Source organism: Crocuta crocuta, unplaced genomic scaffold (genome assembly GCF_008692635.1).
Source record: "Crocuta crocuta isolate KB4526 unplaced genomic scaffold, BGI_CrCroc_1.0 scaffold162, whole genome shotgun sequence".
Classification (NCBI taxonomy): domain Eukaryota; kingdom Metazoa; phylum Chordata; class Mammalia; order Carnivora; family Hyaenidae; genus Crocuta; species Crocuta crocuta.
This window is the reverse complement of record NW_027529433.1, coordinates 6,126,437-6,153,508: the sequence shown is the minus strand read 5'-3', so window position 1 is coordinate 6,153,508 and position 27,072 is coordinate 6,126,437. Positions and strand designations below refer to the sequence as shown.

General features: G+C 39.8%; 2 protein-coding genes across 5 annotated transcripts in view; one reads left to right on the top strand and one right to left on the bottom strand.

Annotated features, from left to right (window-relative positions):
* IQGAP2 (IQ motif containing GTPase activating protein 2) overlaps positions 1-27,072 on the top strand; it is a 294,214-nt gene that overhangs the window by 195,255 nt on the left and 71,887 nt on the right. The window contains exons 13-14 of the mRNA XM_077759841.1: positions 6,872-7,035; positions 24,079-24,169. Of these exons, the coding sequence (XP_077615967.1) occupies positions 6,872-7,035; positions 24,079-24,169 (255 nt within the window). The remainder of the gene's footprint in view (positions 1-6,871; positions 7,036-24,078; positions 24,170-27,072) is intronic.
* F2RL2 (coagulation factor II thrombin receptor like 2) lies at positions 13,711-19,931 on the bottom strand. 4 transcript variants are annotated; one of them, XM_077759910.1, is made up of 2 exons: positions 19,686-19,931; positions 13,711-14,915 (listed from the first exon to the last, which is right to left on the bottom strand). In XM_077759910.1, exons 1-2 carry the CDS (start codon positions 19,747-19,749, stop codon positions 13,843-13,845), a joined length of 1,137 nt encoding a protein of 378 aa, XP_077616036.1. In that variant the 5' UTR covers positions 19,750-19,931; the 3' UTR covers positions 13,711-13,842. The 4 variants fall into 4 exon arrangements, with proteins under 4 accessions (XP_077616036.1, XP_077616035.1, XP_077616037.1 ...); XM_077759909.1 differs by having other exon boundaries at positions 13,711-14,921; positions 19,686-19,929; XM_077759911.1 differs by lacking the exon at positions 19,686-19,931 and adding an exon at positions 17,858-18,108 and having other exon boundaries at positions 13,711-14,921.

Sequence of the window (27,072 nt, the reverse complement as noted above, 5' to 3'; positions counted from 1 at the left end):
GAAGTTCTCATGTTTTCTTATTTATTCATACTTCAAGAAGAATACTCTAGATAACTCCATTTTAAAATAATTTTTTAATGTCTATTCATTTTTTTGAGAAAGAGACACAGAGCATGAGCAGGGAAGGGGCAGAGAGAAAGAGAGACAGACAGACAGACAGACAGACAGAATCCGAAGCAGGCTCCAGGCTCTGAGCTGTCAGCACAGAGCCCGAGTCAGGGCTCAAATCCATGAACTATGAGATCATGACCTGAGCCAAAGTCAGCTGCTTAACTGACTGAGCCACCCAGGTGTCCCATAACTCAGTCTTTTAGATGTTCGATGTTATTTTAACCTTTCATTTGGGCAGTTTTTTTAATTTTGAACATGTTCCTACCCGAGGAAGAAATTGGCACACAAACTAGTCATTGCTTTAGGATCACAAATCATGATGATTCACTGTGATCTAGAAATTATGAGCTACCTGTGTGAAAGTGGACAACCCCAAGAAGATAAGCCCTGAAACATGCTTTCTTGAATATCCGCTTGTCTCCTTATTATTTGCCTCTTGCTTACAGAACAGAGCCGTATAACTCAGCAATCAGTGTAGCCACTGCTTTTCTCTAGCATGAACTATCAAATTCAAGTTCCAAGCAGCCTATTCAATAATAAAAACAAACTAGCACCATCATCTTTTGCATCATCTGAGCTCTTTGATTTGTCAGCAACATTTAGATTTTTTCTTTTGTTTACTTATTTTTGAAAGCAAGAGAGACAGAGGATGAGCAGGGGAGGGCCAGAGAGAGAGGGAGACACAGAAACTGAAGCAGCTTCCAGGCTCTGAGCTGTCAGCACAGAGCCCAACGTGGGGCTTGAACTCACAGACCCAAGATCATGACCTGAGCCGAAGTCGGATGCTTAACTGACCGAGCCACCCAGGTATCCCAGCAACATTTAGATTGAGATTGCTGATGTCCGCAACCTCCCTTCTGTCTCCATCTTTGACTTATTGTTCTAACTCATTCTGAGTTTGCTGATGGAGTAGGCAGATATTTCTCTCAAACATTTAGGCTGTTCTAGTGCCTTTTGGTGAGGTTCTAGATCTGGTCTTCAAAGGCGGAATCTAACTCTGGGATAGTAAAATCCCTCTTGAGGTAAAGACATATGACTTTGTCATTTAATTGCATCTGCATAATTTTCTTGGCTTTCTTTACTGTTTCCTGTGAGCACTGTGCCCACTATCATGGCAAGGTTTGCTTTTTTGTTGTGAAACATCTTACTCTAAGTCCCCAATAGATAGCATGTGTTGATATATGCCGCCTTGACAGCATATTCACACATGTGCCACTGTTACATGTATATCCAGTTTCTTCATTTTGTCCTCTTTAGGTTGTTTAAATCTAAATCTCCTCTTCTTTGACCACACAGCTTGCTGCTGCGTCTCTACATGTCCTTTGAGACGTTTTGGAATCCCTGCAACCGGATAGTTCGCACACGGCCCACTGAGCTTTTTTCTGACACGTTGCCTTGGTTGCTGTTGGTGCTTGGCAGATGTTAGTCAAGAGGGAAGCACTAAAGTGAGCAGATGTTTGATATCATCTGGTCTGGAGGGACACTAGTGTGTGTCCTGTTACAAAGTTCAGTCCCTCGGCGCCCTGCCCTCCTGCCCTGCTCCTTGACTCCCAGCTGCACACTCTTGAGTTTCCTGCAGCAATGGTTTGAGTGCTTTGGCTAATGCAGCTCAAGAGTAGGATTCCTCTGTTTGAGTAAGCAGAACATAGAGTCAGGGCCCATCTTTGTTTTCTCATTTTTTCCTCATTCTTCCTGGCCATACCCACAGTCCAGGCCTTTGGTAATTTCCATACGTACAGCTTTTATGACAAAGGTGCATTAGTTCTCAGTGCTAAATGGTTGCACTTTTACTCTCATTGTAGACATTAATCAAAAAGCAGGATGGAGGACGCCATTTTTGTCGCAGACTATCTAGTAGTGCCTTTGCTCTTTTCAGGAAAAGAAAAACAAGTTACATTTGTATAACTTGAGAAAAGAATGGTTTTTTGGTAGGTGGATATTATATGTAAGTAGAAATATCTTTGGTTGGTATCTTTGAATTGGTATGGATTTATCTGTCTGGACATTTGCACTATGGCTATTTTCTATGGGCCGTACATCACACGGCCATTATCGTATTTCCTTTGATTATCGTGTCATGAAGGGCATATGCCATAACCACAATAGTTATTTCAGAAACTTTATCATATTACCTTTCTAGAATTTGGAGAACTCAGTGCTAATTTAATTTCTCTGTGCTTCAGTTTGCTTTATTAGGTTAAAATGTGGTATTTTTGTTCAAAGTTCTTGAACTCTTGATTTTGATGTCCTCTATTTATGAAATTGCTTTAAAAGCTACGGTAAAAATATACACCATTGTGAATAGACATATATTGCACAGTATGGTAATTAAACCATCCCAAAGACCAAAGGATTTTTCATGGACACCTTGAAAGTGGATTACTCTTCCCACCCCACCCCTGCCACACGCTTCAAGGCCTAATCGTGTGTCTGAATTGTGATGTGGATAAGGTATGCAGCTAATGGGAAGTGATAAATGTGGAAGGCAAGTTTAATAGAGAAGCTGCTAGATGCATTTTCTCAGACTTGGATGCTCTTTTGAATTCTTGGAAAATTCACTTTTCCTAGTAGAGCCAGAGAGGGGCATCATTTTAACGACATAGCCTAAACAAGGTAGTTTTCTTCCATTGAATTTTTGCTTTTTTAATTCGGTAGGTACCCTTCTTTGTAGGTTACGTCATCTGCTATCTCAAATACGCAGCTTGTAAGAGAATGCCCACTCTTTCACTGGACTAGAGCATTATAGTCTTTGTGATGGTTTAAAGAAGTGGGTCATGGACTGAATCTCAGTAATGGGATTTTCCCTTTTCTTCCAAACAGAGGAAGTGATGCACATGTGCCCTAGGGCCTTCTGGGTAGGTCTTAGAGCCCCTGTGAGGTCATTTACTATGACCTCAGTAGCTTGTGTTCTTAGAAACATACCAAACAAAAACTTAAGTGATTTCAACCAAGTCAGCTGGAATGCACTCTTTCCCAGGTGATTGGCCATTAGGAGCGTACATTCTCTTTCTCAGACATAGTTCTATTAAGATAATTTTTGGATGGGGTGTTTAAAATTATTTGGAACATACTACCGAAGAGACTTCATGTCCAGGGAATGATATGAAGTATCCCATGTTCTCCAGGTTGTAACTACTACAGGGTAAAACGATAATACCTTATATGTGAATAGTACTTAGATTTTCCTGAGTTCTTCCAATGTTTTGAGATAATATAACTTGAGCATTAGGGAAGTATTTTTGCTTTTCCTTCAAACATTTTTAAATGTTAGAATCTGGAATACTTCCTAGGCATTATAGATCATCCCTTTTGTTCTACGGATAAATCTTTCATTCTTAGCATTCTTACGAGCCATGTATTCAGATGTGTAGGTAAAAATTTCACCTTAATTTGAACATCAGGATGAAGCTACTTCTTAAAAATTATAAGAACTTTGTTTCATAGCATGTCACATTTGTAAAGTGACTTACGATTATGTTTAAAAAACAGTTGACAGAATGAGAAATAATAAGTTTGGCTTTAGGAATATTTATTTTCTAAGCTCACTGCTTGTTAATGTTTATCTTCTTTCCTAGTTCTAGTACAGCAGCACTAACCTGGGAAGTGAAAAAAAAAAAAAACCCATTTGTACGTGAGTGTGTATGTGCGTGCATTTACAGTTGACCCTTGAACTGTATGGGTTTGAACTGTTTAGGTACACTTCATGGTGGATTTTTTTCCTCCGTAGAGTACTATAAATATATTTTGTCTTAGGACTTTCTTGATTTTATTTTCTCTAGCTTATTTATTATAAGATTACATGTTACTTTACTATGTTATTTTGAAGGCTTCTAGCCAGTTGTAAGCTATGATTGGTTAAAAATAGGGAGAATCAAAAATTATACCTGAATATTTTACTGCACAGGGGATTGGTGCTCCTAAACCCCCCATTGTTTAGGGTTCTACTGTATATACGTATACTCTTGCATATACTGTACTACTTTATGACTGGTTGATGGTTGATTTTTAATAATAAGGTAGTAGGGAGAGGGGACCTCTCAATAGACCTCCTTTGCTGGAGTTGTAAAAACTTGTCAAACTCCAAGGCTTTGCTCTGCATTTTTCTTTCCTGGACCTTCTAGTCTATTTCCTAAGATCCTGTGGTATGATGGAGGTAGTAGAAGTTTGAGCTGGTTGGATATGGCTATTCTCCTTTTGGCATATCCATGAGTTAGGATTCCCAATGTTATTTTACCAGGTGGTATTACAGAAACAATTTGCGATACTAATTAGCAATACCTGAACCTTAAAAATATCCTAAAAAACATGGCTGATTATGTTAATCTCTAGGGGGCCTACCTACACTTCCCAGCTACATGTAGCTACTTCAGTAATTAAAATTAGATAAAATTTAAAATTAAGTTCTTCAGTCATACTAGCCACATTTTAAATGCTTAATAGTTACATATGGCATATTGGACAGCCCAGACGGAGAACATTTTCATCATCACAAAAGGATATGTTGGGCAGCATTGGGCCGTATGGACCTGGAAATTCACTCTGCTGATACTACAGGGAATTGTTTGATTTAGAACTATCTCAGTTTTGGCATTCTTTACAGAGTGGTAAAGTAATCTAAAGAATAGAATGTATATCAAAACTTCTTAGTACTTCAGGTTTTTTTTTTCTGTACATCTCTACATTAAATTTTTCAAGGTCTGTTATTCTATAGTTCTGTCATCTACTATCTTCGCACTGCTGTCTAAGTGAGGGTTACAGTAGAAGTTAGCATTACTCCTGCCACTTGTATGTAACGTTGTCCTCCCATTTTGTAACACCTTCATTGAGATAAAATTTATATACCATAAAATTGACCCATTGATTATTTTTATGGATTTAAAAAGTTGTATTACCATCACACTAAATTCAGAACATTTTCATCACCTCAAAAAGATACTTTTTACAGTCCCTCCCCTTTCTGTCTCTTCCCATGTCCCCCACCCCCACCAGCAACCACTGGTCTACTTTGTTTCTGTGGATTTTCCCATTGTGGATATTTCCTATAAGTAGAATAGTATATAAGTTTTTATGTGAACCTGTGGCTCCCTTAAGTACATATACCTAGGAGTAAAATTGCTGGATTAGATGGTAATTCTGTGTTTAATATTTTAAGAAACTGTTTGTTTTCCACTATGACTGTACCATTGTCTATTCCTGCCAGCAATGTATGAGAGTTCCAATTTCACCACATCTTCACATTTGTTATTGTTTGTCTTATTTTATTGCCATCCTAGTGGGGATGAATTGGTATCTCATTGTGATTTGGATGTGCATTTTCCTAATAACTAATATTGAGTATCTTTTCATGTGATTATTAGCCATTTGTATATCTTCCTTAAAGAAGTGTGTGTTCAAGGCCGTTACCCATTTTAAATTGGGTTTTCTTTCTTATTGTTGAGTTGTAAGAATTCCTTATATATCTGGTATACACGTATATAAGGTATACAAGTCTGTTATCACGTAGAGGGTTTGCAGGGATTTTTCTCCCAGTCTATAGATAGCCTTCACTTTCTCTGGTGTCCTTTGAAGCATAAACATTCAAATTTTTACATCTCATGTATTTATTTCTTTTCTTTAGTTGTGTTTCAGGTGTCACAATTAAAATGACCACCTAACCCTAGGCCACAAAGATTTACTATGTGTTCTTCTAAGTGTTACATAGTTTAAGCTTTTACACTTAAGTCTGTGATCCATTTTGAGTTGTTTTTTTTTTTGTATAGGATCTGATGTAGAGTGTCCAACTTCATTCTTATGTATGTGGATGTCCAGTTGTCCCAATGCCATTTGTTATAGAGACTTGTACCTGTAGAGTTGTCTCGGCAGTCTTGTCAACAATCAATTGCCCACAAATATTATGGTTTATTTCTGAACTCTAAATTATTTTCCATTGATCTGTACATCCTTATGCTAGTGCCATGCAATATTGATTAACTGTAGCTTTGTAGTAAGTTTTTTTAAAATTTTTTACGTCTTTATTTTATTTTGAGAGACCAAGACAGAGAGTGAGCAGGAGAGGGGCAGAAAGAGGGGGGAACACAGAATCTGAAGCAGGCTCCAGGCTCTGAGCTGTCAGCACAGAGCCTGATGCAAAGCTCGAACCCACAGACTCAGATCATGACCTGAGCCGGTCAGACACTTAACCCGACTGAGGCACCCAGGTGCCCCCGTAGCAAATTTTGAAATTGAGAAGAGAACTCCAGTTTTGTTCTTTTTTCAACCCTGCATTGGTTATTCTTGATCCCTTACATTGACATGTGAATTTTAAATACAGCTTGTCAATTTCTTTTTGAAAGAAAAATGTAGTTGGGATTTAGATAGGGATTACACTGAATCTATTGATCATTTTGAGGAGTATTTCCATCTTAACAATATTGTTTGGATCTATGAACATGAAATGATTTTTCCATTTACTTAAGTCGTCTTTAATTTTTTTCACTAGTGTTTCTTAGTTTTCAGTGTACACGTCCCATGCTTCTTTTGTTAAATTTATTCCTGTTTATACTTTAAGTAGCTATAATGTATTTGTGATTGGAATCTATTCCAAATGGAATTTTCGCCTCCATTTTGTTTTCACACCGTACACTGAGTGTGTGTACAATACACACTCTACATTTTTCTACATTGACCTTGTCTCCTGCAGCCTTAGCTCATTCTCATAGGCGATTCTAGAGAACTTATGATGTACTGTGACTTAAGAGGAAAACTTTTTTTCTTTCCCTAGGAATCGTAGCTGTAGGGTACATCAATGAAGCTATTGATGAAGGAAATCCTTGGAAAACTTTAGATACTCTGCTCTTACCTACTGCTAAGATCAAAGATGTGGATCCAGAGTACGCCCAGCACTACCAGGATGTTTTATACCATGCTAAAGCACAGAAAGTCATGGTGAGACTTAGTGGGTTTGTTGCTTTTAAATTTACAGACTGGGTGGGGGAGAAGGGCTGAGAGGGAGGATTTTCTTGATTCATTTTCCCTGCAGCTTATGAGCTGCTTGCCCTAGCAGTTGCCTGTGGATCAAAATGAAAGCAATAGGGCTCTTTTTATCCTGGTGTCAAACATGAGCAGGAAGCTGGCTCCAGAGCTAATGACTACTCTACTTTAACTAAAAACTCACTGGTGGGTGAGGTCTTGTTCACATTCCAATTCACTGGATATTTACTGAGCATATACTGTGTACATAGTGTTGTGTATAATGTGTGGTAGAGGGGAAAGGGTACAAGGAACACATGACATTTGAAGTTTTCTGTCCTTATCCTCAAGATGCTTAGAAACTGAGGCAGTGGGCATTCTATTCTATATAAATAGTTAAATAACAGTAGAGATGAGGATGTGACAAAGGGTCAAAATGAGGCATGCACAGAATGCTTCAGAGACCATGGATTTTTGTGGACTCGTGTCCTAAGAGGAGTGGTCATGGAGACAGAACAGGAGCTGCACCTGAAAGGGAGGGAGGAGCTGGTTAGGTGGGTGGAAAGCAGGACAGTGCAGGTAGGGAATACAGTGCCAGGTAGGTGGGAGCATGGTTTGTTCTCAGCACAGGGGGAGACTGACTGGCCACCATCCCCTTAAAGAGCAGAGGGCTTTTTCCCGTGCTGCACAGCTTAGACTGATGTGAGGAGGAATTCCACAGATACTGACCAGTGTTGGAAGGGTACTGACTGGTGAGGCTTATGACCTGTTATGACCTTGAGAGTGAGAGAGATGCTCCCTGGAACCCACGCACTGAACTGCTGTGTCTCCAGATGCAAGCAAAAATCTAAAGGGGTGGAGATCTCCTCTGTATAGGTCTTCACAACCCAGAAATAGGCTCATCTGAAACCGGAAAAGCAGGTCCAGTTAGAGCAAACATTTATTGAGCACCTGCTATTTGCCAGGCATGATATTAGGTACGTGTATGCATATTATCTCATATAATTCTCATAATAATCCATAACAGCCATGTGGATTAAATGCCATTATCATCATTTTATGGATAATGAAACTTAGACTAAGTAACTTATCCAAAACTATCCAAAAAGCAATTAGTTTTGCAGCTATGCCCTGGTCCGTTAGATTCAGAAACCTGTATTATTGTCATTAAGGCAGATTGAAGAGGATGTTTCTTGCTGCATTGTAATAACAAAAGATTCCAAACAATATAAATATCCTTCAAGGAAGGCCCAGTTTAAAAAGTTGCAGTATATCCATATAGTGAAGTACTCTGCGGTCATCAAAAAAATGAGTGAATCTATATTGCATAATCTTCAGTATGTATATTGTTAAGTAAAAAAAAGATGTTTCCACATGCTGGAAAATGGGATCCACACCCATAATAAATACATGCTTGCATGTGCATAAAATTCTTCCAGAAGGAAGCACCTTCTGAAAGGTAAACTAGAAGGCTGGTGTAGATGGGAGACCTTTTTTTTTCTGTTTTTGTGCTGCTGGGTTATTACTTTTTTACAGAGTACCCGTATTACATGACGAATGCTTCTAAACTTAAAAAAATGTAAACGACTAACAAAGGGCCAAGATTCCCCCAATAACTTAGTTTCTGGAATAGGACCTACTGCACCAACTGAGTTGTTCCCCTTCAAAGCAGCTCATTTTGATGCAAGTTCCTAGAAATATTTTGGCATAATGTAGGAAGTGTTGACTCTGGCAAAGAGAAGTGAGTGGTGAGGAAAGAAGAAAAAATATTCAAAAAAATTTTTTTAATGTTTGTTTATTTTTGAGAGAGACAGAGTATGAGCTGGAGAGGAACAGAGAGAGAGAGAGAGACAGACTCTGAAACAAGCTCCAGGCTCTGAGCTGTCAGCACAGAGCCCGATGGGGTGCTCAAATTCGTGAACTGTCAGGTCATGACCTGAGCCAAAGTCAGATGCTCAACTGACTGAGCCACCCGGATGCCCAGAAAAAAATATTTTTAATATAAAATTTGTACCATATATTATCTATGCAAAAATATTTTAATAAAAGTTAAAGTGTGTATGTTTTATAAATATGTGCATATATATTTATATTTATGTGTTATATGCATATGCACATACAATCACACATACTACCGAACTGCCTCATTAAAGGTCAAGAAAAATATCCCCCAAAGCGGGGACTTGTGTGCTGTTAGCCTTCTGACGGGGATGGCAGCAGCCTTGCTGTACCCCTGTGCTTTAGGGGTCCCTCACATTATTCATCCTCATTTGGCTCTCACAGCAGCTGTGCGCGTGGGTGCCCTCTCATCTGATGGGAAGGAACGTGAAATAAATAGCAGGCCAGTGACTAGGAGGGTGAGACTGAAGCCCAAGCTTGTGTCCCTACACCCCATGGAGGGGAGAATGGGGCTCCCCCTGCCATCCCCGTGATGGACCTATGACTGTGGCATGAGGCACACTTGTCAACATTGGAAAATAAAGTCACTTGCTTTGTTGACAGACAGGCACCGTTGCAATATCGGCTTTGTCACAATAACCAGAGATTTTAGTCAAGTCCCTCGAATTCTCTATAGTTCCATTTCCACGTGTGTAAAATGGATATAATAGTGCCTATCCTCCAGGATTATGGTGAAGGTTTAATAGTAATATCTAGATGTAATAAAATGTAGTTGTAAGTTTACATACTTATATTTCTATGTAATAACATATAATCATATATAATTACATTAATTATGAATTTAAATGTGTGTTTGTTCAACATTTTGCATGGAGCTTAATACCCCAAAAAATATACTTAAATAATGTAGCTAATATTCTTGTGGGTGGGTGTCAGGGGTTGCCTAGATAAGGGCTGAGTGATGTCTATGTCACAAAGTCCTTACTAGACACACAAATTGTTCCATCCACAAACCCCATGTGGGATCTTCTGGATGTAGGATAGAGATAGACCTAGGTTACTCTCTGCCAACGGCCACATGTGGTTTGTCCTTGAGGTAAGCCTGACTCCCCAGATCTTTCCTAGGCCGTCTATGGAAGTCCCTTCCAGAACATTCCAATATAGTTTTAGGTCAAGACGGAGTGCCATAGGACCTCGCCAGGACACTCAGAAGCCTTTCCTGAGTGTTTGCACTGTGCTGTCTGTCAGGCTTGCTTCCTAAGTGTAAGAGCAGTAGCTTCAGTAGTGGAAATAGAGCATTAAATATGAGCCTAACAATCTGGGTTCTAGCTCAGGCTAGAATTAAACTGCTTTGGCCTGTGAACTTAGGAGCTTGAATTGTATTGGCAAGAGCTAATAGATTTAAAACATTACAGTTACAAGCAGTGAATCTAATTTGGCATAATGCTATTTTTAAACACCATTTTCTTTTTCTGACCATTAATTTTGATACTTTTTTCCTCCACCTGTTTTTGCCTTGGGGAAAAAAATGGATTCTTTTGCTTATCTGAGGAGGTCTATATGTATGTGTCTGTGTGTGTTTTTTTTTTTGTTTTGTTCTTTGTTTTTGAAAAAGAGCATGGGGGAAAGGCAGAGGGAGAAGGGGAGAGAGACTCTTAAGAAGGCTCCATGCCCTGCAGAGGTTGATCTTATGACTCTGAGATCATGACCTGAGCCAAACAGAGTCAAGAGTTGGACACTTGACTGAGTTACCCAGGCACCTGATCTGTGGTTTGGTGGTTTTTTAACCTTTGTGGTTTGGATACCTGGAAGTTGAGGTTGTGTTTTGATGGAGATGATTCTGTGCCTTGCCTTCCCAAGATCTGGCCTTGAAAATAATTTAACAAATTATATTACTAGTATTGCCAGTATAAAGTAAAGCTTGTGTGAAAGTGTCCAGCTCTTAAAGATTGCATTGGAGGGGCGCTGGGTGGCTCAGTCGGTTGAGCGTCAACTCTTGATTTCAACTCCAGTCATGATCCCAGGATCATGGGATTAAGCCCTGCATTGGGCTTCATGCTGAGTATGAAGCCTGCTTAAGATTCTCTCTCTCTCCATCTCCCCTTTTCCCCCTCTTCCCCATTTGTATGTTCTCCCTCTCTCTCTCTCTCAAATAAAAAGAATTAAAAAAAAAACAACAACAACAATGGATAGCATCCTACATGGAACTGCTGGCCAGTTTTATCAAAGACTGAGGACAGTGACTTAAGTTGCTGAGAATTCTTGCTCCTCATTAATAGTATTTCAGGTGTAACCTTGTGTAAGCACCAAATTCCTTTGTCTCAGGAAAAAGGCTGAATAATGGGCATGTTGGCACATACTTAGCAGAAAACACACTTTCTATATCTGTTCACCAGAGGCAATAAATTGTGAGCTATTTTAAAATCGAAGGCTTTCCTTGAGACTTTACAAATTAGACCCTGACAAAAGTTCTGTTTTACTATGTATATATTTACTACGTAAGAGTTATGTGCTTTTAACAAGTGAATGTTAATACATTTTACCTCTGTGTAAAAATGTATTACACATGAAGACTTTATTTGCAGAAACCAATTCCCTTCATTGAAGTTTTTGTCATCTTGAAACTTGTTTTAGGTTTCTTTTTGTTTTTGTTTTTCTTTTTTTAAGTTTTTGTTTTGATGGGGCACCTGGGTGGCTCAGTTGGTTAAGCATCTGACTTCAGCTCAGGTCATGATCTCATGGTTCGTGGGTTCAAGCCCTGCATCAGGCTCTGTGCTGACAGCTAGCTCATAACCTGGAGCCTGTCTCCGGATTCTGTAACTCCCTCTCTCTCTGACCCTCCCCTGCTCATGCTGTCTTTCTCTCAAAAATTTTTTTAAAAATTATAAAAAATAAAATTAAAAAAATTAAGTTTTTGTTTTAAGTAATCTCTGTATCCAGCTTACAACCCCAAGATCAAGAGTCACGTGCTCTACCTACTGAGCCAGACAGATACCCCTAGATTTCTTTCTCTTGCTTGCTTTCTTGTTTAACTGATTTTTATTCACTGTGTAATCACACAGTTACTTAAAGGATCTTCATATGCATAGTTTTTGTGGGTTTTTTACCTAAACCCAATGAAATAGGAAACTGCACAATAAAAATGCATTTAAAATTTTTTATCATTTTGATAGTCACTACAAAGTATATGGTCAATGCACATTCCCAGAGACTTGAAAATCTGTCTCAGTAATCCTTCATAACCTTTACCACTAATACCCATTTCCTGTCTAATCCCTGAACTCAGAGAAATGTCATTGACTTACAGGAATTTAACAAGCATTTGAAACAAAATATTTTCCCATTAAAAAAAATACATATAAGACACAAATATTGGAGGTGTTAATTTAAATTTTTTTAATGTTTATTTTGAGACAGAGAGAGAACAAGAGTGCACGAGTGGGGGGTGGGCAAAGAGAAAGGGAGACACAGAATCTGAAGCAGGCTCCAGGCTCTGAGCTGTCAGCACAGAGCCTGACGCAGGGCTCGAACTCATAGACCAAGAGATCATGACCTGAGCTGAAGTCAGATGCTTAATTGACTGAGCCACCCAGGTGCCCCCCCCCTTTTTAAATCTCTTTAATGTTTTGTTATTTTAAACTTTTAAATGACTCTATGAGTATATTCTAGTTTACCTTTCTTTTTTTTTCTTTTGTTTTTTTTTTTTTTTTTTTTTTTTTTTTTTTTTTTTTTAACATTCCCAACCAGAAAATGAAGTCCCATGTCATACAGGGTACCTTGCCTTCTCAGTAACAGTCGAATGGGCTTTCATGCTGCTTTGATGCTTTGGGATTTTATTTGTTCACTCAGCAACATTGTATACACCATGGATCTGGGCCCCACAAACCCTGAGAAGACTTGGGTCTACAAGAAGATAAAGAAGGGAGAGGATTAGCCCCTTCTTTACTATACAGGGTGCTTAATAAGTGTTTATGAAATTAATATTTGTAGATAAATGAACTACATATATGTGTCCAAAATATAAGAAAGGGAGATGAGAAAAATGAGCTTCTAGCTTGAGAATCAAAAGAATGGCCCATTGAAGACTTTAAGAGATGGAAAGAATTCAGGCAAACATGTTAAAAACAGCTTTGCAGTTAGAAAGGCAAGAGCAAAGAGAGGAGAAGTCAAGATTATAACAAATCGGGAAGCTTGGCTGGTGCCTACTTTGCAGGCAAGGTTTATTGGGAAGTAAAGTTAGAAAATTATCTCTGAATGCCAAACTAAAGATTTATTAATTTATTCCAAAGCAGTGGACAGTCACTGGCAGTGTTTGAACCAGGGTTTTTGAGGGATGTGTTCACTCTGATCTGAGGAAGATTGATCTGTCAAAGGCCGGTGAAATAGGAGAACAGGCTGGCAGTGAAGAGAATGGTTAGAAGGCAAAGGTGGGGCGAGGGTAATGGCCCCTCATGATAAAAATCACTTAGAGTAAGCTGATGAGGCACCACCAGCATGAGAGTTGAAAGAGGCAGATGAATCAAAATTGATGGCAAACACTGAAGACTAAGATCTTAGCTCTCTCAATGCTTCACTGTTGTCCCACCTGCTCCTCCAGGACATCTAGGACGCTACTCGTGGAAGTAGGGAAGATGGAGAATTAAAGATCTTGAAATACTAGTCAGGCAAGTGTGTCAGTTGCCCAAGGATGATGATATCTTTTCTCTTGTACTGACACTCTTAAAATCCTGAAAAAGTATTGAAATTAAAAAGTGCTTTTGCAGTGTTTTATTTTGAAACAGTATTTCTTAGAAGCTCAAGAATGGAGCTAGAGGGTAGAACCCTTTACACTAGGCATATATTGTCCCAAGAATGGGTGTTTTCACAGATAGTGTTCCTTGTTCTCTAAGGTGATTTCACCATTGTAAGGTAAACAGTGGTGTGATCTATGATTTTTGACATAAGAAAATAAAGGAGTGGATCTAGGCAACTATTCAGGCTCCCAAGACACAAAGCTATGAGATAGATAAAATATAAGCCATCAGTGTTGTTGTAGTAGTAGTTAGCGTGGTGAATAATGAGTATAATATTGCTTGGAGCAAAGCAAATGGTAAAAATGACAAGAAGGAGGAGACTGGTCTTAACGTACCACAACCATCTGTGATCGTATGCATTAAGCGTCCGAATGATGGCTGTGTAGCAGTAGACAACGACCACAAAAGGAATTAAGAATCCAAAGAATGCCAGGGAAATGAAGTAGTAGAGTTGGAAGGGAGATGAGGCCTCGCATGTGTTGTGGACATCATGGCAAGTGGTGATGTCTTGCTGGACGAGATAATATTCCTGCTTCAGGATGAAAAATGGCAGCATGTATAAGAAAACTGTCGCCCACACCAATCCACATGTTAGCAAAGCATAGGTACGCTTGGGCAGCCCTCGGTAAGTGAAAGGATGGACAATGGCTAGGTAGCGGCTGATACTAATGCAGGCGAGAAGCAGAATGGAGCAGTACATGTTGCCATAGAAGATGACTGTGGTGGCCCGGCACATGACCTCTCCAAATACCCAGTTGTTCCCGTTGAGGTGGTAAGCTATCTTAAAGGGCAGTGTGACACAGAAAAGAAAGTCTGCAATGGCCAGGTTGGTGTAGAAGATGGTCATACAGATGGATCTGGTCCTGAAGAGGAGCATCCACAGGGTCACCGCGTTGGCTGGCACACCTACTGCAAACACCAGGATGTAGATGGCGGGTATCAGTTTGGTACTTAAGGAGCTGCTCAGGTACCCCATGGTAGCATTATTCACGTGGAGATTTGAAACCCTTTCTTCTGGGCACTTAATCTTTACAGCTGTGGTACTTCCTGTCCAGCCTTCTATGGCAGAAAGGGGGAATTCTTCAAAAGAATTTGGGGGAGCCCCACGGAAGGTCTTAATAGGTAAAGTTGGCTCTGCTGAGTTGCGTATGTCATTTTCCATGCCTGTAACTGAGAAGAATATTCATATGAATTATTGCTGAGCCCATGGCTGTGGTTCAGGAGACAATAAAACTCAAAAGTTTTATCTACATAATTTCTATAGTTGTAGAATTTAGGATCATTTTTACTTTTACAAATCCCTACAGATCAGGGAATCAACAGGAATGCATTTAGTATATATAATATGCCCCAGCACTGTGCTAGCCCATGCAGAAGCAAAAACTAGATGGTAACTCCTTGCATATAGGAAGTGTTTGAAGCAGTAAAAGCACCTCAGACCATTATAGACCAATGCCACATTGACTTTAAATTATACAGATATTCAGACACTGGTTAGCAGATTTAAATGTTTGAGCAGAATGTCCAGGAAAAAATGAACATGAGCAAAGATGAGCAAGGTTCATTGATGGAATTTACTAGGTGAATAAGGTATATGGGCTGGCATGGGATCTGGGAATGTCGGGTAAGATCACTCAATAAATGTTTATTGCATACTTAATGTTTATTGCATACTTATATGCCAGTGATACAGTGTCAAATAAACTTCGTCCCTGTCTTCAAACTGTCAGCCTAGTGGAAAAGATGCACAAAAACTCAATGTCTTACATTAATAAAGAGCATGTGACAGATGAAAGGGTAAGTTATAGCTACATCTCTGAAGGGCCTCTCAACTGTAAGAAAACTAAAGAAAAAGAAATCATGTACCCATTCTTAGATGCTGGGCTTATGTACATACAGAATTGTGAACAGAAGCATGGCGTTATAGTAGACAGCCTGATGGTCCCGCAAGATTCCACCTGCCAATGCCTGGAACCTTTGAACATGTTACTTTATGTGGCAAAAGGTACTTTGCAGATGTGATTAAGGACCTTCAGGGGGCATGAGTATCCTGGGTTAGTTGGGTGTTCCTAATGTAATCATAAGACTCCTTATACCAGTGAGGCAACAGAGTCAATAACAGATATTTAAAGATGTTGTGCTTCTGGCTTTGAGGATGAAAAGAGGAGCCATAAATAAAGAATGTAAGCAGCTTCTAGAAGCTAAAAAAAAAAAAGGCAAGAAAATAACTTATCCCCCAGAGCCTCCAGAATGAACACAGCCCTGCTGACATCTTGACCTCAGGACTTGTGACCTCCAGAAGTACCATCTGTATTGTTTTAAGCCACTAAATTTGTGGTAATTTGCTGCAGCACCAGCAGCATACTGGTACAGCATACTGCAGCATATCACCGTGATTTGGCTTAAATTTAAGAAGACTTGGGTAACACTGTAGAGACTGAAAAGGGAAGAAATTAGAGGCAAGGGGGACTGGTTTGGAGCCTACTGTAGTCATTCAAACTCAAGATGGACAGTAACGAGCTAGAACAATGGCAATAGAAAGGTGAAGACGAACCCTTGAGACTGACGGCAGCTCAGAGGCTCTTGGCATCCAGTTGGCTATTGTGCTGAGGGAGAGGCAGGAGGCAAAAATGAATAGCAGGAGTCTGCTCTAGATGATTTTGGGGAAGAAGATGGGACAAGGGCCAAGCGTAGAGGAGACAAAGAAAAATGAGAAGAGGGGAATAGAAAACATAGTCAATAATATAATAACACTGTATGGTGACAAATGGTAATTACACTTACAAGACACTGTATAGAATTGTCCAATCACTATGTTGTGCACTTGAAATCAATGTGACATTGTATGTCAACTCTATTTCCATTTAAAAAATGAAGGAAAAGGGGCACCTGAGTGGCTCAGTCAGTTAAGCATCCAACTTCAGTTCAGGTTATGCTCTCATGGTTTGTGAGTTCGAGCCCTGCATTGGGCTCTGTACTGACAGCTCAGAGCCTGGAGCCTGCTTCAGATTCTGTCTCCCTCTCTCTCTGCCCCTCCCCTGCTCGCTTCTNTGAGAAGAGGGGAATAGAAAACATAGTCAATAATATAATAACACTGTATGGTGACAAATGGTAATTACACTTACAAGACACTGTATAGAATTGTCCAATCACTATGTTGTGCACTTGAAATCAATGTGACATTGTATGTCAACTCTATTTCCATTTAAAAAATGAAGGAAAAGGGGCACCTGAGTGGCTCAGTCAGTTAAGCATCCAACTTCAGTTCAGGTTATGCTCTCATGGTTTGTGAGTTCGAGCCCTGCATTGGGCTCTGTACTGACAGCTCAGAGCCTGGAGCCTGCTTCAGATTCTGTCTCCCTCTCTCTCTGCCCCTCCCCTGCTCGCTCCTTCTCTCTCTCTCTCTCTCTCTCTCTCTCAAATAAACAAACAAGCAAACAAACATTTTTAAAAAGGAAAATATTGCATGTATAGGAGGATTAGGAGGAACCTAACGAAGGACCATGGGAGAGAAGAAGGAGGAAAATAGTGGGGGAGGGGGAGGGAGGCAAACCATGAGAGACTCTTGAATGCCGAGAACAAACTGAGGGCAGAGGGGGTGGGGGGAGTGGGAGGGGGCTGATGAGCATGGAGGAGGGCACTTGTGGGGATGAGCACTGGGTGTTATATAGAAACCAACTTGACAATAAACTATTAAAAAAAAAAAAGATCCCTCCTAGGGAGGAAGGAAGGGATGGGGGAAGGGAGCATTGGAGAGGCAGGAGACATGGAGGAGAAGGGACAAGGGAAAAACGGAGGAAGAAAAAAAACCCATAAAATTTCTTAATAAACTTTCATATTATTCAAAAAAAGGAAATATTGGAAATGGAACAAAAAGGAATAGAGACACAACCACATACTATAAAATATATTGGGCATTCATTGGCATGCTAATTTTAATAATCCTAATTCATGCAAGAGCAATTTCAAAAACACAGTAGACCTTAATATACTCAAACCTATTTCCCATTATATAATTTTTTCATAAATCTTTGACATATACAGAAAATAGATTTTCTCAGATTTCTAAGATGGACTTTGATGCTGAATATAAACCTCATACTTACCAATTTAAAATGCCGTTGCTCTGCCAGTTATGTCTTTTCACATGACCTCTGAATTCCTACATGTTGAATACTTGGGGTTAGTGTTTAGTAACCTGGTTCTCATTCAAAGCTAGTTTCTCTTCCGGCTTTAATCTCTAGCAGTTCACCCCCAGGTGAAATTGAAGCCTTCCTCATAACCTTGAGATTGCACAAACTGAATGTACTGTATAAAACAGAGTACTGCCTGAACAAGTAGGGACAGGGAGGTGTTAGGTGTCATTTAAGGGAAGATAGATTAATAAAAAAGAAAAATATCTGGGAAGCGTTCTTCCCTGTCAGTGTTTAGATGTGAAGTTCAGCCACACAAATCCTTCTGTTCATTCTTACTTTTTGAAAAATGCTTAAATTTGATATCACCCAAAGAGAAATGCCTTGAGAATTGGATACAAAGCTGGAAAATGGAGGCTGAGGAACATGCTGTACAAGTTATTTCCTTTCAAGATCTGATAAGAGATCTGTTGAAACGAAGTGTTTGTCAATTTTCAGAAAATTCCTGTGGTTGAGCAAGACATGGAGCCTAAAAACATGGTAAATAGTGACTGTGAAAAAACCTTGATCTCTTTTTCCATGAGAATTCCAGATCTGGCTTAGCTTGAATAAGACTTTTATTGCTTAGAGTCTGGTGTGCTTTAAAAACAGTACTCATTGTTCAATTTGACATATTTTTTAATTTGTTTGAATTCTTAATACAGACTTCCATTTGGCATAGTGTTTCTGAAATGTTTTTTCCCCTGGGCAAATGCCTTGGAAAGGGACTGATCAGAGGGGACCGGACTTCAGCCTCTAGGCAATGGGTTTTTTGCTCATTTCTCCCCCACCCCATGGAAGAAACCAAATGCACTGCATGTTACTTTGTCACCTTTCCATGCCCCCTGTCCACTTCCACCAAACTCCACCAGCATTTTGAAGGAGCCCACTTCTGCAGCATTTGGGTTGATCCACACCACACTTCCTCTTTGTGAATCCCACACCCTCTGCAGCTCTGAGAGTGCTTAGCACACAGCCACCTTGGCGATTTCAACTACCTGTTGAAGCAACATTCCTCTTTAGAGGTTTGGTTTTGTTAAATTTTTTATATTTTCTGTCTCATCATTGTCCCTCACCCCAGCTTACCTGCTCCAAACAATGTCAGCTGGAGAGTGACCTAACAGCAAAAAAGTTGTAGATGCAGATCTATTGCACATGGGTTTATTTTCAAGTAAGCAGGAGGTGACAGGCTAACATTGGGTTGAGTGAAATAAGAAACGCATTAATAGTTGAATAATAGTATTTAGGAGATTTCTAAAAACTAAACAATCATGTGAATGTAGGGAGAGCTTCCATGGTACCACCGAAAGTCAGAAGGATATTTCATTAAGAAACAGTAACTCAGTAGCATTACTTCTTGGAAGACCACTCATTCTTTCTGGTAATACTCTTGTTTCCCCCGTTTGTGGCTCAAGAAAAGGTATAAACATACAAATTTTGAAAATTTCTTTTAAAAAGTGCTATCTTCCTGTATCAGAGGAAATTCTTAGAAGATCAGCGTTCATGACTTCATTGTAGGAGTTAAAATCTTGACTGTGCCACAGATTTTTAAATCTAAGCAGAGAACACTGGTCTTCAATGAGGTCTGAACAGAGTGAACAGACTATAGCTATTCCCTTCCATAATGTTTCCTTTTAATAACAAACCTCAAACTCTGCCTTTTGGGTTGCAGATTGTGTGAAATGCTAAGAAAATTAGATTCCATTTACCCTTGTAACTCAAGCCACTGCCCCCCGACCTACCCCATAAGAAAAGAGCTTACCGCTTTGACAAAAAGTAGGTGACAGAAGCATTACTCCGACAGCTGCAAAGATGAGGGCTTTCATCTTGGTGGCCTGAGTCCCGTTTCTCAAATGTTATTAAATGTGTACAACTAGGGAGCAGAGCTGCACGTCAGTTTCATGTGTGAAGAGCCAGTGGAAACTTCGTTCTCTCCGTGGAGTGTGCCGTCCCGTGCTCGGCAGACTGGGAAGCTTGCCCAGGTCCTCTGGAGGGGAAGGGTGTGACGGTCCTCATGTTGCAGTGTGCATGACTCAGGCTGAGCCTCTGAACACATTACTTTATTCCTGGAGCAAATGCTTTAACTCTTACCCACCCCTAACAGTTCCTTCTGTATAGATGGTCTAATTCCCACTCAGTATATTTGGACGTATTGAAAGAATGCAGGTAGTATCCAGTGCTTACAGAAGTAAGCTGAAAATAGATGCTGAGCAGCAATTAGTTTTGACTGTCATATATCTCATTTTTATCCATTTAAAAAACACAGTTCCAGAGTGTGATTTTTATTGAATAACTGAGCTGTCAGAAACTATCCTTTCCGGGGCATCTGGGTGGCTCAGTCGGTTAAGAATCTGACTTCGGCTCAGGTCATGATCTCACCGTTTGTGAGTTTGAGCCCCACGGTCTGTGCTGACAGCTCAGAGTCGGGAGCCTGCTTCAGATTCTGTGTCTCCCTCTCTCTCTCTGCCCCTCCCCTGCTCATGCTCTGTCTTCTCTCTCTCTCTCAAAAATAAATATTAACAAAAATTTAAAAATAAAAATTATGCTTTCCTTTATCCTCTCAGCTATTTCAAATCTTAATTCTTAAACCCATGACATAATTATATGTCATGTTGAGCTGAACTTGTCATCACTGTTTTGCCAGACTTGGTTTTCGGGTGATTTGTTTTACCATAACTCAGCATATTCTGAGCTGTTCATTAACTACGGGGTCAGGTAACAGTGGGGTGTGGAGGGGTATTAAATAATAAGCTAAAATCATGATGTAACATTAAATGCAGAGGACTTTGTTTATTCCATGGTTATTGGTGAGCAGGTCTAGAAATAGTGTTTTTTAAAAAAATTATGGTGAAATATACATAACATAAAATTTACCACCTTAATCATAAAGTAGCATATAACTCGGTAGTGTTTACTACAGCCACACTGTTACGCAACATATATGTTTTCATGAGTAGCTATATCCTGGAGGATATGATTTAATATGTAGTAGAAATGAAACTGCATTGTAACAGATTTTTCTGTACTTAATACAGATTAAGAGATTCTGATCTCTTCTGTACTTAATTTAAGGTTAAACCCTAAGGCAAACAGTCCCAACAGCGTGTTACATAAAAAATGCTGCAAGAATCAGAAAATGCAGATTTTGTGTGAAACTTAACAGGCTGAGGGATAAGCCAGGAAGGAATTGATGTGTGTAAACTTTTCACATCATGATTAAAGTTCATCACATCAAGAGTTTTACAATCAAAAGTCAGTGTCTAATACTTTAGCTACATAAAGGTAACAGAAGCTGAAATTAAAAGCTATTTATTGCAGAAATAACATGCCACAAAATATTGAAAAGGTACATTTTTGTTTAATTAAAATTTTCTAGGACTCATCTAAATTCAGACATTTATGACTTGATTTGCAGATGGTCTACTTTCTCTTTACTTACTCCATATGTAACTCATATGTTGAACCTGGCTATTTAGCTTGAGGTAGAGGTAAATAAATTTCCAGTCTTTTAGGGAGCAATTTAAAAGGAGACCTTAAACTGTTAGGATTCGGTTTTTACTCTTGGTTTTATGTTTAACTCTAGCATCCTTTAGTGTAATGAGTCATGATTTAAACTGTTGACCCAAATTCATTTGGTTTGTGAAGTTTTTCTTTGCCTTATAAAACAAATAGTTTAAGCTCTGAAGTGGGATTGTAACTTCCTTCTCTGGGTCAAAGTTTGTATGGTGCATCTTCTACAATGATAAGTTATGAAGGAATTTGGTAAACACTCTTTAGAAAGACTGAGAGAGATGTAAATGAACTTGTACGGAACTTAGTCTTTAGGCTTTACCTGGGAAGAGTGTTTGTGTTCTCTTTGACTTGGCAACAGAAATAAATAGGTCCTACGCCCCTGTCTCTTCATTCTTCCTGTAGTCAACTTCCCATCATGCTTCCTATTTGAATGTTTCCCATCCATTCTCTCAAGAAATGGAGAGTCTTGGGGCACCTGGGTGGCTCAGTTGGTTAAGTGACTGACTTCGGCTCAGGTCATGATCCCACAGTTCGTGGGTTCGAGCCCCACGTCGGGCTCTGTGCTGATGGCTTAGAGCCTGGAGCCTGTTTCAGATTCTGTGTCTCCCTCTCTCTCTGACCCTCCCCTGTTCACACTGTCTCTCTCTCTCTCTCTTTCTCTCTCTCAGAAATAAATAAAACATTTTTAAAAAAGAAGAAATGGAGAGTCTTGCTAATCAGTGACCATTCCCATGTGGCAGGTCTAGCTAGAGATGATTGCGGAAGCAGGGGCCGAGCCTTCCACCATGATGTCCATTAGCCCAGATATTACAGGGTGAAATAATAGATTCTTTATCTCACTTTCAGAGTGCTTTCCACATACATTATCTCAAGTTAGTCTGCGAGGGAAACAGTATTGAAGCCTGCTAGAGGAACTGGCAGATGTTATTTCTCCTTCTCACAAGTTGTCCATCCATCATGAGCATTAAATGATAGAGCAAGTTCTCCATGGCTCTGGTGAGCTACATTCTGTTTGCCACAGGCTTGCCTTAGGATTTAGTACATGACACTTATTACTCCACATGGGCAAATGTCCCCATTGTTTAAAACTAAATGTCACAGGGTGCCTGGGTGGCTCAGTCAGCTGAGCGTCCAACTCGTGGTCTCAGCTTAGGTCATGATCTCACGGTTTGTGGGGTTGAGCCCTGTGTCAGGCTCTGTGCTGACAGTGTGGAACCTGTTTGGGATTCCTCCTCTCCCTGTCTCTCTCTCTCTCTCTCTCTCTCCTCCCGTTCATGCACATGCATGTGCTTTCTCTCTCTCAAAATAAATAAACTTTAAAAAATAAATTGAATGTCTCATCTTCCCTGAAAAATATTTAATTTCTCCTGAAAACATTTACTTGTAATCTTGGGCAAGTTTATGTAATCGCTCTATGGAAGTCCCGTTTAATAGTATGTACTAGCACCATATTTGTAGTATGCTAATCAGAATCAACTTAAAAGTAAAAAAAAAAAAAAAAAATGGGGCCACCTGGGTGGCTCAGTCAGTGGAGCATCCAACTCTTGATTTCCATTCAGATCATGATCCCGGGGTCATGGGATCCAGCCCCAAGTGAGGCTCCATACTGAGTGTGGAGCCTGTTTAAGATTCTCTCCTGCTCTGTCCCTCTCCCCCACTCAAGTGCCTGCTCGCTCTCTCTTTAAAACACAGCCAAAAAATAAATAAATAAAATCACTTTAAAAGTAAAAAAAAAAAAAAAAAAAAAGGTAAAGATAATTTAGTGCCTTTTCATTGCTATTATTACTTCCATTCTGGAGCTGTCCTCAGCTACCAAGTATTTCTTCCCCCTATAATTAACCTCTACTATAATCTTTTCATGACTATTTCTAGATCATATATCTACAGATATTATTGCCCCGATTTTTATATAAATCCATCTTGTCTCCTAAGCTGTCAGCTCCTTGAGGGCAGCCACCATGTTTTTGTATGGGTCTTTTGTTTTATTTTTATCTCTGTGTCTGATAAATGCTGAGTATCATTGTGTTTCCCTCAAATTTAAAGTACCAAATTTCCTGTGGTACTCTGGGCCACCTTGGGAACCACAGTTAGTGATTGAGAAAGAGTGTATTTAGAGAAGGCTTTTTTGGAGGAGGTGACATTTGAATTAAGCCCTGAATGGTGAGAAAGAAGCCACAGCCACGCAGCTGGAGTAGAACATTGGGGTCTGGAGGAGGCTGGTGTGCAGGTCTGGGACAGGGAGTAGAGGAGTGGGAAGGGCAGCCGGAGGAGACAGCGGGCCTGCGTCATTAGATCCCCACAGTCCCTGGGAGGGGGAGTTGTGTTTTCTCCGAACTGCAAAGGAAATCTGTGGAGGAGTTCAGGCAGAGGGATCATCTGGCTCTTTATAAAGGACCACCGTGGGAGAGGGCAACCTTGCAAGCAACACAAACAAATAGACCAGTGCACCTGGCTAAGTGGAAGATGGGGATTGAAATCGGGAGTTGTTTCATTAATGGTTTATACAGTGTGTGACAGTGCCTGGTAGTTGCTGAGTAAGAGTTTTTGGAAACCATAATACATGGGACTCCTGAAAAGCAGTTATTAATTCTGTTTCATCATCATTCACTGTTCTCTCTTTTTTTCGCTGACAATATTCCCAGGACTCGGAGAGTGTTTCAAAAGTTCTTTGGCTCGATGAGATACAGCAAGCGGTTGATGAGGCCAACGTGGACAGGGACAAAACAAAACAGTGTAAGTCCTTGCCTCCTTTTGCTGGCCCAGTGAGCCTTGCTTCTTATGCCACTGAATTTTTATTTTTAAAATTAAACAGTTTTAATTTCTGAAAAGATTTGGACTCTTAGCAATTTTAGTTGCTGAGTATATATACAAAAATGAGATCCCTTGATTGGTGGCACTGTCTTCAGGGATTAGGTTCTATCTCTAGCAAAACCTAAGGGTTTTGCTACGAGATCCAGAAGGCAAAATAATGGTTGCTAAACTGTCAAATTTATAGTTTAATCAAGCACTTTTTTAACTTGATCCTTAGAAACCTTGCCCAGTCTGCTTAATAAGTGCCTATACTCCCTGCTGTGCCTTTCTTTGTATTAGTCAGGATCTGCCAGAGAAACAGAACTACTTCTATACTTTTCTCTGGAGAAAAATAGAGCTGTGTGTGTGTGTGTGTGTGTGTGTGTGTGTGTGTACGTGCGCGTGCACACAGATAAATAGTTGTTTCTCTGGAAAGTATGTAGTGTCTGTATGCACACATATATACAGAGAGAAAAGGAGATTTACACTGAGGAATGGGCTCATGCAGTTGAGAGAGGCTGACAAGTCCAGAATCTGTGGGGAGGCCACAGAGGCCCCGAGGCAGCACTTAACCACCAAAGGTGAGCATCAGTCTTGGAGAGCAGAGTCAGAGCAGTAATCAGAATGATCTGACCTATGGAATTGGCTTATTGACCATGGTTTTCCTAAAACTGAATAAGACCATCTACTAAATTCATACTTGATTTGTACAAGTGGAAGAAGAATTCTAGATCAAATGGATAGAAGTATAATTTGAGAGAGGAGAGCAAAAATCATGGTCCCTAAATTAATTCCCATGCTTAAGCCATTTACAGATCAAGAACCCCTTGAGTGAAGAGGAGACCAGGTCCACTTGAGAGAACGGACTGCTACAGTCCAAAGTTGATACTGTTCATCTTTATTTCCGGCTTCCCCTAAAGAGAGCTGAATTTTTTACCATGGTGGCTGTGCTGAGGGGAAAGGAAGCAACCAGACTACCCAGGGATTACAGGACACTAGCTCTGAACTGACACTAATTGCAGGAAACCCAAAATGTCACTGTGGTGCCTGAGCCAGCACAGGGGCTCAGGTGGTTGGTGGAGTCTTAGCTCAGGTCTCTCTCCCAGTGAGTCCTCTAAGCCACGTGCACTTATTTCCTTAGATCTAGACTGCATTCTTGGAATAGACCTACTCAGCAACTGGCAGAATGTCCTCATTGGCCCAAATGATTTAATTTATAGACGAATAGTCTGAAAATTCACATGGAAATCTGAAGCAGCTTTAAGAATTACATACTAACACTCTACATGTACAAATAACCTACCTAAACTAAGACTTTTGAAAGTGCTATTCCTTTACCTGTCCATTGGTGGCATGATTGGAGTGTATCCTGCCATATCAGGTTATAGAATACTGTTTGGACACCTTAGTCTTGTCCCCAAATGTAGGCTTTTCAACTTTGGAAGCATTTGTGGGGAACATCTGGTTTTTATTTCCTTAGCCTGGAAAATTATGTGCATTTCTCCAACCTGAACTTTTATACCCTTAGGATCTTTGAAGTCATTCCATTCTAGCACTCTGATCCTTAAGAAAAAATAAATTTGAGATGGGCACATAGGAGATTTAGATTTAAACGTAAAACTGAAAGAAGCCGTAGTATGAAGAAACACTTTTAAAGAAATTAGATTGTAGCATAGGCACTCATCCTGAAAGGCTTACAGTTTTGTTCTTAGAAGTCAAACCAATTTAGATATAATTTTGTTCATGATCTTCCTCCCTTTGGCCTGAAGATGAGAAGCTTCTCTTTGTTTTACATTGAGACTCATAATTCTGTTGACGCTGTGAGAGGCTTTCTCAAATACGTGACTGTGTACTCCAGATGTACATATTTAAAATCCTGTCTTCTACCTCTGCCTGTGCCTCGGAAGAGTCGATACAGTTTCTTCATGATACATAACACCAAAGAGATGTTCTGAAGTAAAACCATCTATATTTTAACAACGAGATGAGAATTTTCCAGTTTTTCAAAAAAGAGTTTAATCTTCCCTTGAAAAGTATTCATCCTTTGTATGAAGACTTGAAACAGATTCTGGTCACATGTTGTAAGCATCAAACCCACTCCCAGATAATTTGGTACAAGCAAGTGCTGCCCTATATGTTTTACTACAGGCAAGGCTTTCAGGACAGACTAACTCAAGTCTCCTTCATTTGGGCCTAGAGTTGATGTTCCCTAGAGCTTCTTGGTTTCTTAAAGTAGGTTTGTCTCTACTTTTGATTCCTTAGAGCAAAATTCCCCAGGCTTCTCCCATTATTGTACCCTAAGGAATCTTTTTAAATAGTTTCTCCCTAATTACTTTTCAAGGTGGAATTTCAATACCACAGATACGTTGTATCTGGGTTTTTTTTTTTTTAATGTTTTATTTATTTCTGAGAGAGAGAGGCAACATGAGCAGGGAAGGGTCAGAGAGAGAGGGAGACACAGAATCTGAAACTGACTCCAGGCTCTGAGCTAGCTGTCAGCACAGAGCCCAACGCCGGGCTCGAACCCACAAACTGTGAGATCATGACCTGAGCCAAAGTCAGATGCTTAACCAACTGAGCCACACAGGCGCCCCACATTGTATCTGTTTATGTACCATATATATATATATATATATACATAGATATATATATACATATACATATATATACATAGATATATATATACACATATATATATATATATATCTGTGTTTTATACATAAAAAGATTTCTCGCCCTTTCCCCTACAAGAACCCTTTTTTGCCCCGCTGGAGGTTATTTCACCTCTTTTGCGAATGCATGCCTTAGAGAAAGCCTGCCGATATATGGCTTAAGATGCAACACAA